The 17,946-nt window shown below is 49.9% G+C and overlaps 1 protein-coding gene across 2 annotated transcripts in view; it reads left to right on the top strand.

The window, feature by feature from the left end:
• Positions 1-360: 360 nt before the first annotated feature.
• Positions 361-17,946, top strand: part of NSF (N-ethylmaleimide sensitive factor, vesicle fusing ATPase) — a 74,938-nt gene continuing 57,352 nt past the window's right edge. For both annotated transcript variants that reach the window (XM_039565666.1, XM_039565667.1), the window contains exons 1-2: positions 361-442; positions 13,179-13,264. In XM_039565666.1, the coding sequence (XP_039421600.1) occupies positions 431-442; positions 13,179-13,264 (98 nt within the window). In that variant the 5' untranslated portion in view covers positions 361-430. The remainder of the gene's footprint in view (positions 443-13,178; positions 13,265-17,946) is intronic.

Below are 17,946 nucleotides of genomic sequence, written 5' to 3'. Positions count from 1 at the left end.
CGGGACCGGGACCGGGACCGGGACCGGGACCAGCTGAGCCCCGCCGGGCCCCCTCCAGGTTGCCATCGCGTTCCCGGCCGGGCACCGCCCGTGTCCCACCCTGACCCCGCGCACGGCGCCCTCAGAGCCCCGGCAGCACCGGGGGCCGCCCGGGGCCCTCGGCCCCGCCCACCCCGCCTCACCGACCAATCCCCGCAGCGCTCCCGAAGACTGACAGCACAACGCCCCGCCCCTCACCGCCGGGCCGCAGGGCGGGCGGTTCCGTGACGCGACCGTCAGTGCCTTGAGCGGCGGGCAGAGCGGCCAATGGGAAGCCCCAGTCGCGCACGGGGCGTGGCCTCCGAGGCCCCGCCCCGGCGCTCCGCGGCGCCTGCGCTGCGCCGCCCCCTGGCGGCCGTGGGGAGGGCCCGTCGGTCGGCGCTGCGGCAACATGGCGGGGCGGGTAAGTGGGGGGGACGCGGACCGGCCGCTATCGCCCATCCCCTGCCCCCTCCTCCGCTCCTGCTCCTCCCTGCGCGGCCGGGCCTTTGGGAGCTTCTCGCAGCCCCGCTGCCAGGAGGCCGTTCAGTCCTGGGGGGTCCCTCGGGAGTGCTGTGAGGCTGTGGTGACCCCCTCACCCCCAGCGGTGTGGCTGTTCCTGAGGGTCCTGCGAGGCTGTGGAGATCCCCCAGTGGTGTTGGGGACTCCGGGGTGATCCCTCTCTCTGTGTTCCCCAGAGGTTTCGAGAGGCTGAGGTGGCCCCTTGCTGATGTGGCATGTGGGACAGGACTGGGGTTCCTTCAGGAGCCGGGGCAAGGGTGACCCGTCTCCCTGTGGGGCAGGATTTTAGGGTCCCCCAGGAGTGCTGTGAGACCCGGGTGGGACAGGACTGGGGGTTCCCTCAGGAGCACTGTGAGTCCAGGGTCACCCCTCTCCATGCGAGTGTGAGGCAGGTTTTAGGGTTCCCTAAGGGTGCTGTGAGGTTGCAGTGGCCTTGTGGGGTGCAGAGCTGTGTTTGGCGTATACTGGGGGTGCTCTGAGGCTGTGGTGACCCCTCGGTGCTGTGGGATGAGCGTCTAGGGCTCCTTCAGGAGTTGGGGTGCCCCCTCTCCCTGTGGTATGGGGTAGGATTGTGGGGCCCCTGAGGGTGCAGTGAAGCCCAGGGATGTCTTGGTGCTGCTGTCAGGATTTAGGGTGTCCCGGGGTGCTGTGAGACTCTGGTCATCCCACAGTCCTGTGGGGTCAACCCTGTGGGCTGTGGGGCAGGGACCTTTAGGGATGCTGTGACAGGGGGTGATGCCTTGGTGCTCTGGGATGTGGGGCAGAATTTTGGGATGTGGGGCCTCCGTGGGGCTGGGGTGCCCCTGTCTCCATGGGGTGTGCAGCACGGTTTTAGGGTCCCATAAAGGTGCTGTGAGGCCCTGGTGACCCCTTGGTATTGTGGGATAGAGGGAGATTTTTCTCCTGTGGAAACCAGCCAGGTGCTGTTTTATAATGTGGATCCACCTTTTGTTGCGTGGAAACACCTTAAGTGTTGTGCGGTGGTTTTATTCTGTATTAATTAAAAAAATAAAAAAAATCCCTTTTTAGTGATAGATCACATCAGCAAGTGGCCAGGAAGGCTTTAATATGTGAAGAAACAGCCTCGTCTGTGAAATCCCTTCTTGTGGTGCCTGTATATCCCCTCTTTTCAGGTGTCCAGGTGCTGCAGGATGTGTTTGGATTGCTCTGCTCTTTGCCAGGAGCTCAGTCATGCTTTGCTGGGTAGCAGCCTGAGAAAGTCACATTTTTCATTAGTGCTTGCCTTTGGCTGGAATCTTGTCTCTAGGCCAAGTGATTCAGTGTTTGAAATCCTGGGGAATTGGTTTTCCAAGTGTTTTTTGTGTTGTGCTGGGCTGGTGGATGGAGGGCACCTGGTGCAGTGCTGTGGTGCAGAGCAGGGGTGAGGAATGTGGCCTGTGACGTGCTGTGCATCGCAGGTGCTCCAGTGCCACCCCTGAAATGTGCTGAGTAATTGAGAAAAACCCCATGTTTTATGGTCTGTTTCTCGTTAAGAGCTTTTCCTCTGTCCCTGCTCCAGATTCTTGGTCTCACCTCCTTCCTTGCACCTTTTTTCTTCATCTCACCCTTTGCAATAACCCAGGGAGATCTGTGAGCCTTGACTGGCTTTTTTCAGCTTTCTGTTGCCCAGAACAGGAGCCCAGTGCTCTGGCCAGTGGTAAGATTGTTTTACCCACACTGGATGTGGTTCTGAAACTCCCTGGGCCTAAATCAACCCAGCTGCAGTGGTCCTGCCTTGCCCCCTGCTCCCCTGAACCCTCCCAGCTGTGTCCTCAGGGAACACCCTCATGCATGCTCTGAGTGCTGGGACTGGGGTGACTGGGGATGTGGGGAGGAAGGAGAAGGATCAACTTCAACTTTGTTCTTCTGCTTTAAGCTTTTCTGCTACTAAAAACCTGAGAAAATGTGCCTTTATTTGACCAGCTTGGAAGCCTGGTGGAGGAAAAGGGGATTTATGTGAGTTTAAAGGAAAGATTGATGCTTAGTTGCCTCGTAATCTGGCAGTTGGATGGGTGATGCTCTCCTTGGGTTACCAGGAAGCTTCTTAGTATTCAGTGTTTTCATGATTTGCCTACAAATGCAGTTGTTGCAGAGTTATCAGGTTATTTAATGCTGTGAAGAGAGTCCTTAAGCTGAGTGTTCCATCTCCCTCCCCAAGCTGGATCTGATCCTTCGAATGCTTTCCATGTGAGTTACCAAGGGAGCTGCCTGCTCCTTCCAGCTGGCCCGTGGGACAGCAGCAGTGCTGGGGAGGATGGGGAGCAGGGAGAGCAGGCAGCAGCATCCGCTCGGGCTGCGACACCGGAGCTGTGTCGGTGTAAATACGGAGCAGATGGTGGGAGGATGGAGGTGTGTGATATCTCCAGGCGCAACAGGTGAGTCTGATGCTGGAACACTGGTGCTGCTCTGTTGTCGGCGTTTTTAACGGGTGCTTCAACCTGGAGGATGGGAAGAGGAGCTTCAGTGACTCCTCCTGCCCTGAAAATCTGTCCTGCGATGCCATTTAGAGCTTAATCTCTTTTATTGGACTCATGTGATTCGATTTGTGCGTGTGCAGTCTCACAGGGAGAAATGAAGGGCTGTCCTGGTTTACAAGAGAAACAAAATATTTAAACTTCCAGTAACATTTTGAATAATTCAGGTGAATGATAAGCCAAATCTGATTAATTGTGAGATGCTGTTTCAGGTGTGTTACTCTGCTCCCCTAATTGCACTGGGTCTCTCCATGGCAAGGAAGAGACGGTGATTAGTGGTGATTGAGGTTTACAGGAAAAACAGTTTATGATGATTTGGAATAATGACTGTTTCTGTAATGATTTATTCTGTATCTCTGCATGGGAATCATTAGGCACGCAGGCAGAGCAGTGAGGCATCTGCAGGAGAGGGAATGGTGGGAAGCTGCTGTGTCTGTGCCTGGTTATGGATTCCTTGTACCAAGTGGACCCCTGGAAGTTCACTGGCACTGTCTGTAACTAATTGATTTGAGCTACATCAGGAATTAGTTCCCAAAGGGATCTAGAAAGGCCAGATAATTTCTGTGCCTTGTTCCAGTGAGTGTGAAGCTGTAGATTCAGCACAAGCTGCATTTCTGCCTGTGTCTGCACAGGCTGGAGAGCTCCATGGGACTGGGGTGGGATAGGGAGCAGGTCAGGGTGCTGCTGGCTCCTCTGGCAGCAGGGCTGCTGCTCCCCAGGGCAGCTGTGTGGGTAGGGTGCTCATATGGATGTTGGTGAGGATCCCCCAGCAGAGACATTGCTGTGCTTTTCTTTAAGGAATATGAGATTTGTGATGGCTGAACTTGTTAGAAATAATGGCTGTTTCAGGGGGTGTTACTGGTGTAACAGATCCATTTTTGTTCATCTGCTGTTTGGGGCTCCTTTAGGGTGGTATTGCCTTTAGCCCAGTGAGAGCAGACTCTGCCCTGTTGGCTCCTCAGAGGAGACTCCCCTTGTGTTGGGTTGGAAATGGTTTTGGATTCACTCAGGTACTGGATGGTGCCTGACCCTGCAGAGTGGTGCTGTCACTCCTGTCGAGAGCCTGAGACTGAGCACAGGGTCCTGCTGGCATCTGGTGACACCAAGTGTCCAATCCAGAGGTGCAGCAGGAGTGGGAAGGTGGGGAAGGAGAGAGTCCCTTGGTGTTCTGTGCTGCCAAAGGCATTGCTGGCCTAACCCTGCTCTCTTGTGCTTCTTGCAGCCATCACAGAATCGTGGAATGGTTTGGGTTGGAAGGACCTTGAAGTCCACTCAGTGCTATCCCCTGCCACAAGCAGGGACACCTTCCACTATCCCAGGCTGCTCCAAGCCCCATCCAGCCTGGCCTTGGATGCTTCCAGGGATGGGGCAGCCACAGCTGCTCTGGGTACCCTGTGCCGGGGCCTCCCCACCCTCACAGGGAAGAATTCCTTCCTAATATTTAATCTATATAATATACTTGAAACAGCACTTTCAATGAATAACATTTGGCTTATTATTTGCTTGAATTATTTACAAATACTTAAAATCTAGACAGAGTGGTTTTAGGTTGGATAGTTTGGTAGGGACTTTGAAATAATGGGGGCTGGGCTTTATGTTTATGGGTTAAAGCTGTAAGGTGATTTCTGATAACATATGGAACCAGCCTTCAGAGATGCAGGCGTTGTCAGGCAACTAAAGAAACGTTTGTGAATCAACTTAGTTCCTTCTTGCAGCCTGGTACTGATCCTGCTGTCGTCACTTAGTTTTTTTTTAGTATTTCCTAATGCGTAATACGAAGAAATGGGTTTTTAGCAATGTTTCAGGGAAATGGGAGAAAACTCAATCTGAATCTCTGTTTCTCTGATCACTTCTGCAACCTCGTAACTGTCCTGTGAAATCATCACAAATCAACTTGTGGCCTGCTTTCAGGACTTCTGCCTTGCTGAATTATTTAAAATAAAGCCACATAGTTTGTTAAAAACTCTAAAATTGTTTAGAATAAAATTCTAATGGCCATGTGAATGTTTGTGGGCATGGGATATCTGGCCCTGTCATCTTTGATTAATTTGTTGCTTGGCTCAGTGCTGCAGAAGCAGTGTGTCCTAAGCTTGTGCTTAAAGAGTCACTGCCAAAGGGAGATGTCAGTGCTGCCTCTCCATCTCCAGTTTTTGGGGTGCTGGTGTGCCACACCTCTTCTATTATGTGGACCTGCCAGAATAATTAAACTTAGTTAATAGTGGTTTCTTTAGTAGAAAAAAGTATTTTTAAAAAGTCAGAGAATCTTTTTTAGGATCATTTAAATTGTGAATTTCTTAAGTTTTGCTTTTAAATTTTTTTTTCCCCAGAGCACAGCAAGATCTTCTCTTTTCCCCTCCTGTTCTGGGTTCTCTGTCTCAGAGCACAGAGGTCATTCAGGAGGCTCAGGAAAAACCCTGACTGAATTTGGAAGAAGTTCTGTCATTAAATCAGATCTGCTTGAGTCCACAGAAAAGCAGTCCCTAGAAAGTAGTGGCACTTCTGTTTTGCTGAATTACCCACCAGGCAGAACGTGGTTTCAGTGCAATGAAATCACCACTGATTCCTTTTTTTACATGAAAACAACTAAAATGTAGGTCCCCATGTCATGGAGTGATCTTTTTTTGATCCAGGGTTGGTGGACATGTCCAGGTGCCCTTACAAGTGCAGGAGGGGATGAGCTTTAGGGAGAGCTGGTGCAGTGACACCCCTGAGCAGTGGGACAGAGATCTTGGTAACTGCAGTGGCTTTTGGAAGGGATGAGGTTGAGCCTGGGGGCTCTGCAGGATGTGTTCAGGATGCTGTCTCACATCAGGGAGGCTCTCTGGCATAGACCAGAGTTTTGTGATGAAATTCCCATATTGACCATCTCTAGAAGGTTTTGGACCCCCCAGAAATTAGAGAGCTGTGTTGGAGAGGGTCTGTGAACAGAAAAAGCCAAACAAGAAACCCAGTTGCTAAAATTAATGGAAGAGCTTCCGGCGCAGTGCCCTGGAACTGTGTCTGAGCCAGCTGATTGTGCTGCTGCTCATAAACCAAGGCTGGATATCCAGTTCCTCAGGCACTCCTGCCCTGCTGCTCTGCTCCTTCCTGTGCAGGCAGATCCTGCCCTCAGGGAGGTCAGAGGTTTGCAGTATGAAAAGATTTAACACTTTTCTCTGCTCTCCTGGGACACAGTAAAGCAATGACCTTCTATCAAAAAATCTGGAATAATTGATGCCCTGGAGTTGGGTCATGTGCTCTTTCTGTCAAAAATAGAGCAATATTTGCAAGCTGCTGCATCTTAAGCTGCTGGTGACTGGGTGCTGTTTGGTACATCAGAGTCAGGGGAAGTTCAGTGCCGGGTGCTGCCTATGTCAGTGCTGGTGTGAGTTGTAAATCCTCAGGGACAGCAGCATCCTGGGCTTTCACTGGGCAGATTCCAAGGGGGATGTTTTTAACATTGACATATATTCACATTGTCCCTGTTGCCGTTGGGTAACTTTTCTAAATAAATGGATGAAATCTGCATCCGTGAGGTGTCCTCACTGCTCATGTGGCAAAATTCTGTGACCTGCATCCCAGGCCCACAACTTATTCTGGTGGGGTGGTGGTTCATTCCCTTGGCATTTTTTAAAGATGTTTAGATGAAACACAACAAACAACAATTCCCTGTAATTAAATTGGTGATCATCCTGGCTTGAGGAAGGAATGTGAGGCAACATCCACTCAAAAAATGGATGTATTAATTACAAATGCACATATCCTGGGTCATTATTGCTTAATGGGAAGGCGGAGCTGCTGTTCCCACTGAACAGTCAGAGAGCAGCTCCCTGGTTCTGAGGCACAGCAGCTCAGGTACAGGTGTATTTCCTAAAATCTCTTACTGATCATGTTGTAAAGAGCTGATCTGGAGAAGGACATCTTTGGGCAGAGCAACCCGTGCAATTCGGCTGTAGATGCTCTGCTTGAAGAAGCTCTCCTTTAGCACTCCTGATTTTTCTGCTCTGGTGGATCAGGCAAACCCTTGGAACTCTTTGTTCTTGGGACTGTAAATTGTCTTTTTCCTGATGTTGGCAAATATTGGCAATAGCAGAGCCAGATTCCCAAAGCTGTGAGCACCTCCTTAACCGCAGGTGAACAGCGTTGGAGTGACGGAGCTGCCCTTGCAGATCTGAGTTCATCTGAACTTTGCAAACAAAGGGAAGCAGCAGTAAAACCCAGTAATAATTTAATTGTGGGAGACACCCTTCTGCCCTGATAAAGTGGCTCTGGAGTGCCAGGATGGGCAGTAATTTCCGGACTCAGGCCCAGGGAGCACAGGGCTGATCTCAGAGAGAGAAACTGGGAGATGCGTTGAGTGTCTGATAAAGGGTGCCCAGTGAAGAGTGTCTGGTGTCTCCTGCTGCCCGTCTGTGCTGGGGCAGAGCTCTCCTGCCAGGTGAGGACAACACAGGGAAAACATTCCCTGTTTCATTTCCAGCCCTGGGTGATGCAGGAGGTGCTGATGGGAGCTCTTCCCTCTCTCCTCTGAGCTGTTTGGGTTTCTGCGTTGCAGGGGTGGCCGTGGCACAGCACGATCACGATCACGGGAGGTGATTCACAGCGTGGGAGTGGCTCGGGGGGCGTGGGAAGGAGGGATCCATCTCATCCAGAGTTCTCTGGACTCTGCAGTAAAGCTGCCTTGGTGGTGGCTCACTCAGTGTTCCCAGGCTTTGTCAAAAATGTGAATATTAGTTCTGAGATTTTAGCTTCCCAATGTGTTCCTCTTTATTAGGAGAAGAAAAATGATGTTTCTGAGTTTGTTATCGAGAGAGAATGCAGCTCCTTCCTGAGGAGAGTAAAAGCTTCCAGCAAACAAATAGAGGTCAAGTGGAGCAGGTGGAATGGCCAGGCCTGAGCAGGGAGTCAGGGCTGTGTGTTCCAGGGACAGCAGCTTATCCTGCCAGCACAGCCGCTGCAGGTCTGGAAAGGCCTGTCTGGCCAGCCCTGCTGGTCCAAAAAGTTCCTTGTAGGTTGATTTCCTCTTGTGGCTGCAGAAATATGGAAGCTTTATTCAGTATTTTTTGACATGTGCAGGAAAGCCCTGTGCAAGCTACTAAATGTCCTTAGTTAATTTAAAAAATTGTTTAGAACCACAGCATTTAGGACAACTTGTGTTCCTGAGTCTGGTCCCTGATGGTGACAGCATGTTGTCATTCCTTTTACAAATATTACTGAATTGTTCTTTCGAGGAGCCTTGGTTTTGTCTTTACTGTTGCCCTCTGTGACAGAGCCAGCTTCCCCTCCAGGTCAGAAATCCATTCTTACCTGCCAGCCAGGAGCTCTGCTGGTGTTGCTGTTTTATGCCCATTTTTTCTGTCCTTCAGTGTTGAGTTGTTGCTCAGCTCCATGGTGTGTGTGTGGATGTAGAGAGCAGACTCAGTCCTTGGGCTTCCCTGTGCTGGGAGCTTGGTTGGTCTCCTTCTCGCAGGCTGGTGCTGAGCCAGCTCTGCAGCTCCTCCTCCTGCTGCAGCTGCTGGTTGTCACCTGTGTGCAGCCAGAGGTGTTAATGTCCATCTGGGATCTTGGTGTCCCCTGGATCTGTAGATAAAGGCAAAAGGCAGGGCTTTGTGTGTGTCTGGTTTCTGTCAGGAGCTTACTCCTGGATAATGTGTAGGATCTATGATTCATCATCTCAGTTCCCTGTTTATTGTCAGAGCTCCTCTGACATCATAATTCTTCCTGTCAGTATTTATACTTCATTTTATTTGAGACTCGTAGTGGTGAGTGAGTGTTTGACTTGGAGGCAGCCGTGGTTCCTGCAGAGTCGCCTCTGCTCGGGCTCTAGGGAGTGTGGGCTAAACTGCTTCCCAGGAATTACACCTGCACAGGTGGTTCTCTGCCCTCTTTGGGTGATGAGGCTCTGGGCTTGGAGAGACTTTGGTGCCCAACAGCTGTTACAGGAAAGCTTGGGTGCTTTTTGGAGCGGGAGCCCCATCTCAGTGCAGCTGGCAGTGGGCTCTGCTGGGGAAATGGAAATGTCTGGTACCCAGAGTTGTCACATTTCCTAACACTCCTCTGCCAACACCTGTGTGCCAGAAATTCCATCTCTGTGCACCTGCATATACATGGGATTTGTATCTGTGTCTGTTTTACCCAAAGGAGAATTTAAAACATACAATACTTGAACAATATTTGTTCTGTACAAACCATGTGAAAACAGGGCACAGAACAAAACCAGCCTCAGCTTTAGAGGCTGTTTCATAATCTCTTGCTCAGCATTAGGAAATGAAATGAGTTCAGATGTCCTGGATGAGGAGCATCTCCACCTTGGCACTTAATGTTTCAGCTCTTCTCAGTACCAGCTGACAGCAGAGCACTTCAGTCATTGCCACCACCTTATCTCTGTGGGGAGAAACATGTTTTTCCTTGGCTTCCTCTGCCATCAGCCTTCATGATTCACAAGAGGTGAATTGACAAAACACAACAAGTGTGGTTTATGTCTGTATGAAAATATCCAAATAGCAGCACCACTTTCTGGGCTTTGGCAGGGGCTTGGACTGAATGATCTCCAGAGGGTCCTTCCAACCCCAACTATTCTGTGGTTTTGTGAACAAGTGAGTTTCTTATTTTCGGTGGAGGAAAAGGAGTCCTTGCGGCTTTGGAAAAAAAATCTCTGAAAGATCAGATGTTATGGTGATTGTTTCTATTATGTAGCTGTTTGTTCTTCAGGGCAACTTTTCTTTGTAAAAATAAAATATGCCAATGTCATTGAGCCTCCTGGGTTTTGAGGCAATGTTACTGCTTTGTCACAAACCCAGAGGTGGGGTCCTTCACGTTTGTCTCTGAGTGAGATTTATCAGTGTATCGTATGGTCTTGTTTTTCTCTTGGCAAACAGAAGGGATGATGGAGCAGGCCTCTGCCCAGACCTGGGTTTAATAGCAGGTGCTGCCTGGCTGATGCTGGATGATGGATGCTGTAGCTGGGAATGCTTCAGCAGTGTGCAGTCACCTCCTTAGGACTTCACTGTCCTTGGAGTCTCCTCTTTGCGTAAACCAGAACAATACCTGCAGGCAGGGAAGTTCTTTTGCCTAATTTAACCCTAATTTACCTTCTTTAGGCCAAATGTATCTATGTTGTGGACGTGGGTGTAACAGTAACCTGTGAGGGTGTGTGGGTCACCTCCAGCCTGGCAGCGCCAGGGGGTGACTGCGGCACGTCACCCTGCTGTCACCTGCAGGAGCTGCTCTCTGGCTTGTTAGAGCTGTGTCTTGTCTGGTTGCCAGCAGTAATCTGCCAGTTTGCTAAGAATTAGTTTGTGTAAACCTACTTTGAGATTCCTAGGAACACTCACAAGGATTTTTCTGCCCCTGATGTGGTGTGTAAGTGGCGGCAGTGGCGTGGGGTGGCAGAGAAGGGAGAGGGGCAGGTTCTGGGACTCCTTGTGCTGCTGTCCTGGGAAGCTGCAACCCAAAATGCAAGAGCTTGAAGTGTTCCTGACAGTAGCACCACTGCCATATGCCAGCCATGTGTTCCAGCCCTGCACTGCTGCATTTATGCCAGGAAAGCTTCCTCAGGAGCAGCCTGTGCCCCTGTCCTGGCTGTGACAGCTCAGCTGCTTGACAGAGACAGGGATCCATCCCTGTGAGCAGCAGCGCTGGGATATGAGCTCTGTGGGGAGGGCAGGTAAGAGGAAGCCCCTGCAGCTCCCCACAACAGTGTGTTCCTCCTGGGTGATTTCCAGTTTAATCATCACCTCTTCTGTGACCAGATTCCCTCAAGCTGTCCCTTGCACCCCTGTGGAGCTCCATGCCCGGGAGTGACACCCCTGTCTTGCAGCTGTGTGATGTTAAAACTTTTTCAGAATATAGATAATGTTCTGAAGAGCTGCAAAATCTTGGAGCTTGAGGACGGTGTGTACTGGAGGGCTGGGAGCAGAGATGTTGCCTGAAATGTTGGTCATTGCCAGGGAGAAATGGGCTCCTGCCAGACAGCCCAGGAGGAGGAGCTGGGCTCTGGGATGGCTGGCATGGTTGGTGCTGCTGCTGCAACAGCCACGTTATTTCACGTGTCAGACACCCAAGGGTGTTTTGCCATCATCTCTCCTCTGCTGCAGAGCTTGCAAAGGGAGCAGTTGTTGCTGGATTTGGAATGCATTCCTTGCTATTCCTGCATTTCCTAAAGCACAGTGTTCCAAGTGCAGACAGCAACGGCGGCTTGGCCGGGCGCTCGCTGCGTGTAGGAAGCAGTTTGTCACTGAGGATTAAAAATGCAGCTGAGGACTAGTGCTGTAAAAAGGCTTAATCCAGGAGCTCCATGTCCACTTTTCTCCAGAAATATCCCCTGTAATGCGTTTTATCAGGGCGCGTCCTTCCCAAAACCGTGCCCTGCAGATGGGAGAAGTGATAAAATGGTGAATGTTTGCTGTGAAGTGCCCCAGGCCAAGGGGCCTCAGCAGACAGATTGTGTATCTCATAAATCCACCGATGTCATACATTTTATTACAGGAACATTTGAGTCTTTTATCACACTCAGCATTCAGGTAGATAAATCTGCTTCTGGTCTGAAAATGGAATCTTTTTTGGTTGTCACATATGTCAAGGGCAATTGAGCATTATTCAGTAAAAGTAATGAATTGGTCCTTTTCTAGATAGCAAGTACTTGAGACAAATCACATTGTGCCATAAAAGTTGATCTGAGCTTTAGAGCAGGCTGGCTGCAGGGCACACCGGGGGGAATTTCTCTGACTCTTGTCCCAGAGGGGCTGGGGGAGGAAGGCTGAGCAGGACAATAACTCCTGGGAAATGATTTAACTGTGTGTGTTGGGATCAGTGCGTTTCCTGTGCTTGCTGTTGGGATTTAAGGGTGTCTTAAGAGAAAATCCATCCTGAATTGCTTTTAGCAATAGGCTGACAGTGTCAAATAGTTTCTGTTGCGCTACCTGCAAATTTGTATCTGACCGAGGTGGCTGTGCTTTGATTCTGAAAATGACACCTTGGGGGGCAAGTTAAGCTTTTCCCCAAATGAAATTTCTTCAGTCCATAGCTAATGATAGAAACATCCTGCCTTTTCCATCCCTTTCTCCACTTCTGGAGGCATTTTGATCCCAATTTTCATCGTTCAGCCATTGTTTTGTGGTATAATTCTGCAGGAGCAGGTGGGGTGAGGGTGTAGCATGGGGCTGAGGTCCCTCTGCTGTGCTTCCCCCGTGCTCCATCCTGCCTCGTGATGGGGATGGGCAGCCTGGGCTGGGAGTGCTGCTATTTCAGTTTTTAATTGCTGATTGATGAGTAACAGTAGAAGGGACAAAAATGAACAGATACTCTTGAAATAAGATTGGTCCTCTGACATTAGAAAATAGAGGGGGAGAACTCCCCCACAAAATTTGTTGCAGTATTTTTTTTCATAGTGATAGGCTGGAATTAACTATTTTACCTAATTTTCTTCTCTGTGTTACGGATCTGGGATGTTTCCTACAGAGTAGAAAATATTCACATGTGATATTTCTTTTGAGAAGTGGTACAAAGGGGTTGTGGGGTTGGATAGCAGCTGGCTGAGGTTAAACCTTCCTGTGGACTCTTAGTGCTGCCCTGCACTGCACTGGGTGAAGGGGTTTATGCAGAACGGATATGCTGAAATTTCAGTTTTCTGAGTGATGTTCAGGGAACAGGGAAGGTCACGTCTTTATCCCACCCTTTCTCCCTTCATGGTCTCTGACCCCGCCCAGCACGATGAAACAGGGTTACCCAGGGCTGCAGGGGAACTGCTGCTTTCCCTTAGCAGCTTTCAGAATATCCCAGTGTCCTGTCACTGGGCAGGAAATACCTTCCAGGGAATGCAGGTTACTGCTGCCTTGTGGCAACATTCAGGGAAGCTTCAGAGTGCCAGGGTTCACTTGCAAGTTAACAGTGTTTGCCTTGCAAGCTTCCTCCCAGGTAATTTTAACGGATTTATGTAGGTAGGGTGGAAAATACAAAGTACATGATAGGCCCAAAATGCTGAGCTTTAGGATACACGTACCTGTGACCCATGGAAGTGTTTGGAGAAACCTGGAAGAGGAGCTGGTTGATCCCAGTGGGCTCTCAGAGTGTGCCAGGACTCACAAGACCTGTTTTGTGCTTTGTGGTTTTGCAGAAGACTTGAGGCTTGGCTTAGTAAAGGAAAATCAGAATTTTATTTGACTTTTTCCCTCCTCTTTCTTGTAGCCTATGCAAGCAGCGAGATGTCCCACGGATGAGCTGTCCTTAACCAACTGTGCTGTGGTGAACGAGAAGGACTTCCAGTCTGGGCAGTAAGTGTGCACTGTTGCTCTTTCAGCTTTTAACCAAAAAGGAATTGTTTTCAAAATTCGGATGGAGGGGGAATGACATTTCAGGTTTGGAAAGCTGAACACAGCAGTTTGATTAAGAAAACTTGTGTCTTTAGAGATCAGAACTTTAAATGTGGCTCTTTCTGGAAATAGGAGGTGCTGGAAGAAGGGTGACAGTTTCTCTGTAGCGTTTCTTTCTCGGGAACTGCATCTGCTTAACTAATAGAATCATTTTAGTTAAGGACTGCCTGTGATCATTTTTGTTTGTTTTGGTTTTGCTTTTGTTCCTGTTACATAGTGAGAATATTTGAACTATTTCAAAAACGTTTTTATCATTTTGTTGCATTACTCAGGGCATCTTCTCACTTCCACATGATATGGGAGTGCTGAGCAGAGCCAGGAGGACTCTCTCTTGTTCTCGGGGTTTTCATGCACAAGAACAAAAGGGAGAAGCAGCCAGAGTGTGGGCACAACAAGTTGGATTCTTTAATTGCAGTTCTGGGGTGGCTTATAGAACCTGACTCTGGGATTTACTTCTGTTAGGTGGAAAACACATGAATTTTTCAGCTCAGCCCACACAGAAGGGTTTTATATTACAAGAAGCCAATTCACATACTCAGTTTCCTTGCTTTGCTGCAGCTTTAGGGAAGCTCTGGCAGATTTTAGTATGTAGGTTGTAGACAGAAGTCATTAATTTCAGCTGAAAGGGAATATCATGTGCAGCACAAAGCTGAAGGGCTTGGGTTTGAAAAATGGGAAAAAATGTTCAAGGAGATACTGAATCATATGCCCAGGCCTTAGATAAAAATACCTGCCCCAGGTGAACTCTGCTAAGGATGGAGAACACAGTGGTGCTGAACTGCAGGGATGCAGGGATGTGTTTAAGATTTGCCTCTCTGTGCTGTCAGTTAGCTCTGCTGCCCTGGGACCTGTCCTGGCCCTGCAGCGATGAACTGAACTGAGATTTTATGAGCCTAACCTGAGTATAAAATGCCAAAACCAAACAAAACCACCCCCCAGCAAGCAGAACTTTTACGCTCAGAAGCAGGCAAAAGTGTCTGCTTGGTCTTTTTTTGAAAAGACACTGGTCTTTTCAAAGGATGGTTTTCCCCAGGTAGATTTTTTCCCTAAGTAATTGAGTTACAAAAATACCTGAACTGAGCACTGTACCTCATGCATTATAAAAACTTTAATTTCCTCCGGTATGGATGTCCTGGAGGGACCCAGCTGCCAGACCTGCAGCCGGCTGTGTTCCTTTCGCTTCCAGAACCCTCTCTCCTGGCATTTGTGGCAGCTTGCAGGAAGCAATGCCCCGGGATGTGGTTCTGGCTGTTCCCATTCTCCTGGGAGCTGTTTAGTTCTAGCAGTTGGTGCTCACACACCAGCAGCGTGTGTTTGGTTGGGAGCAGATGCTGCAGATGGCTTTGCAGTGTCAGATGGAGCACAGGGAAGCTCCCGGTGTTCGGCAGTGCTGGGCTGGAGTCGGTGCTGCATTGCAGATCCCTGGAGCCCTCCCTGGCTGCAGCTCCTGCCCCTGCCTCGGGTCCCTCACCACGGCTGCCTGCTCAGGGGGGCTTTTGATCACACCTCCACAAAGGGCTCTGCTTTGCCCTTGCATCAAGGAGATGATTTAGCCCCAGGGTGCTGCTGAACATCTTCTCATGCTTCGCTTTCTGCACCCCGTGAGCTGGGCAGGGATGAGTCAGTGCTTGGTGCCGCAGGAGTTCACAGGAGGCCACGCGCTGTGTGATCCCAGTGTATGCTGTGTCGTGGTTTGGGGAGCGGCACCATCTTGAGGTCCTGTGTCCTGCTTCTACCTTGAGGAGGCCCAGTGCAGTTGGGAGAGAGAAACCAGTTCTGAACGCAGCCAGGCTGTGAGGGCACAGCAGTCAGGGCAGGCTGTCTGAATGGCAGGTTTGTGTTCGTGTTAAGAACTGGTTGTGCTTATCTTTCTCATGGGAAGCCCATCCCTCCTAGGCCAGTTTAGTTTCCTGAGGAGCCCTTGCTGAATGATTGCTGTGGATTCCCCAACATGCACTGTATGGGATGAGATCCCTGCTGGCACCTCCGCACAGGTACCTGAGTCATCCCCTCCCTCACAGGAGCCCCGCTCCTGCTTCAGCAACATAAAAACTGATGCACTCGCAGGTTAATTCATGTCTGGTGGAGTTTCTCTTAGTTTGCTCAGCCTGGCCAGCAAACTTACCAGCGGTTTACTGGGCCCAGTTTCCTGGAGCCCCTCCTAAGAGCTGGCATCACACGCATTGGATCTGACAGTTCCAGGCGAGGATTTACACGTGGAGTAGAGCAGCAATTCCGCCTGGGAGAGCTCTGGGAGCTGTCAGGCCCTGGTGATTCGTTGTTCCTTTTGTTCGTGTATAAGCTGAAGCTCTTAATGAGGTTGAGATTTCCCCCATGTGTCTCCATGAGCTCTCTGAGCTCATTCCTGGTGAACATCAGTGTAGGAAAATGCATTTAGTTTTTCTGCTATTGCCTTATTTTGAGCATTTGTGGTACTTAGGTTGCTTACAGCCTGTTGGAAGCTGCCTGCTCCTGCTGTCTTTGAGAAGAGACATGGTTGTCCCTGTGCTTTATGCAGATTTTTCTCACAGAACCTGTCAGGATTTGACCTTTCCTAGTATTTTCTTTCAGAAAGCTGATTTTTTTTTTCATTTTTCCTCTTTGCTTTTTCTTCCTGGCATCTCTTTGTCTGTTGTCAAGCTCTGCTGTCTTTCTGCTTTGCTGGAGATGTTTTTGGTGAATGGAATACTCCAGCACAGTAATTGGTATGAAGTCTTTGTGGATACTCCTCCCCAGTATTTTTACCAAGTATTATCATTTTCCTGCATTTTGGGTCTTTGAAGTGAAGCCCAGCAGTGGTGGAGTTTGTTCTTCCTGCAGAGATGCTGAATCTTTACATGTTGAAGTCACCGTTGTGTGCGCTGGGGCTTTAAAAAGCTTTAATTTTGGGTCTTTTCCTGTCTCATGAGCTGCTTCCTGTCAGGTGTTAGTTCTCATCAAGTGCATTTTGTGATGAAGTATTCCAGAATTGTAGCTGGAACTTGTGTGTTGCCTCCAGGTGTGTTTCTCTCTTGCTCTGCAGTGTCACACCTTCCTTTCCAGTTTGTTGTGTGTCGATACTAATTTGGATTTCTCAGGGTGATTCTGTGCTGGAAAACTCCTGATTTCAGTCCTGGCCTCCTGGACAGTTCTCTGCTTTATCTCTCTCTTTCTCTCAGTTTGAAATGAGCTGTCCTTGGAGCAGTGTTCCATCTGGGGAGGATCACTGCTCGTCCCTGCTGCTGGTGCTCTCCCAAATCATGGAATCATACAATGGTTTGGGCTGCAAGGGGACCTTGAAGACCATCCAGTGCCACCCCCTGCCATGGGCAGGGACACCTTCTACTGTCTCAGGATACTCCAAGTCCCATCCAACCTGGCCTTGGACACTTCCCAGGGATGTGGCAGCCACAGTTTCTGTGGGCAGCCTGTGCCAGTGCAGCCTGTTCCTGGCTAATGCACCTCGAGGGGATGTTACCCACCTTTGCTGCTGGGATGTGTTGCTGGCTCCTGTTGAGCTCATTGTCCACCTGGATTCCAGGGCTTCTTAGCCCCCAGTTGGCCCCCAACCTGCACTGGTGCATGGGATTGTTCCCCTGTGTGGAGGACTTCGCATTTTCCCTTATTGAGCTTGATGGGATCTGTCAAGGTCCCTCTGAGCAGCAGCACACCCAGGTGTGTCCCGTGTGGGCTGGCTGAGGAGCTCTGTCCCTTCAGCTGCTCAGGAATGAAGGGGTTAAATAGTTTTGGCCCCATGTGGACACATGTGTGGTGAGCACAGGCCAGTGCTCTCCAGCAGTGGGATTTGCACACCCAGTGCTCTCCAGCAGTGGGATTTGCACACCCAGTGTTCTCCTGCAGTGGGATTTGCACACCCAGTGTTCTCCTGCAGTGGGATTTGCACACCCAGTGTTCTCCAGCAGTGGGATTTGCACACCCAGTGATCTCCTGCAGTGGGATTTGCACACCCAGTGTTCTCCAGCAGTGGGATTTGCACACCCAGTGTTCTCCTGCAGTGGGATTTGCACACCCAGTGTTCTCCTGCAGTGGGATTTGCACACCCAGTGTTCTCCAGCAGTGGGATTTGGTGCCGTTGGCCGCAGCCCCAAGTGCAGCAGTTCAGCCTCCAGCCCCCCTCCCTGCCCAGTCTGTATCACAGCAGTGTCTGAGGATGGTTGTGCCAGGAGTGTGGAAAGTTTGCTAATGCTGGGATAAATCCAGCTCTCCCTTCAGCCCCAGAGCTCACCATTTCATTGGAGAAAGCCGTTGTGCTGGTCAGGATGGATTTTCCTTTGTAAATCCACGCTGACCACTCCTAAATCCATGCTCAGAGTGACTCCCAGTCACTTTCTTGTGCTTTAATATGCTTGGCTTCCTGGATTAGTTGCTCTGTCACTTCCCTAGGGTGTAAGGTGAGGCTGACCAGCCTGTAATTCCTTGGATCCTCCTACCTGAAGGCAGGAGTGACATCTGCTGTCTTTCAATCTCCATAAATCTTCCCTGGCTGCCATGCAGCACTAATAAATGCCTTGTTCTCCCCTGTAACATTTGTATGGAACTTCACCACCTATACCAGTTTCCTGGATTTATGCCTGGGGCAGAAG

The sequence above is a fragment of the Corvus cornix genome, chromosome 27, assembly GCF_000738735.6.
Source record: "Corvus cornix cornix isolate S_Up_H32 chromosome 27, ASM73873v5, whole genome shotgun sequence".
NCBI lineage: Eukaryota > Metazoa > Chordata > Aves > Passeriformes > Corvidae > Corvus > Corvus cornix.
The sequence above is the reverse complement of the archived record's forward strand: the minus strand, read 5'-3'. Positions and strand labels throughout refer to the sequence as shown.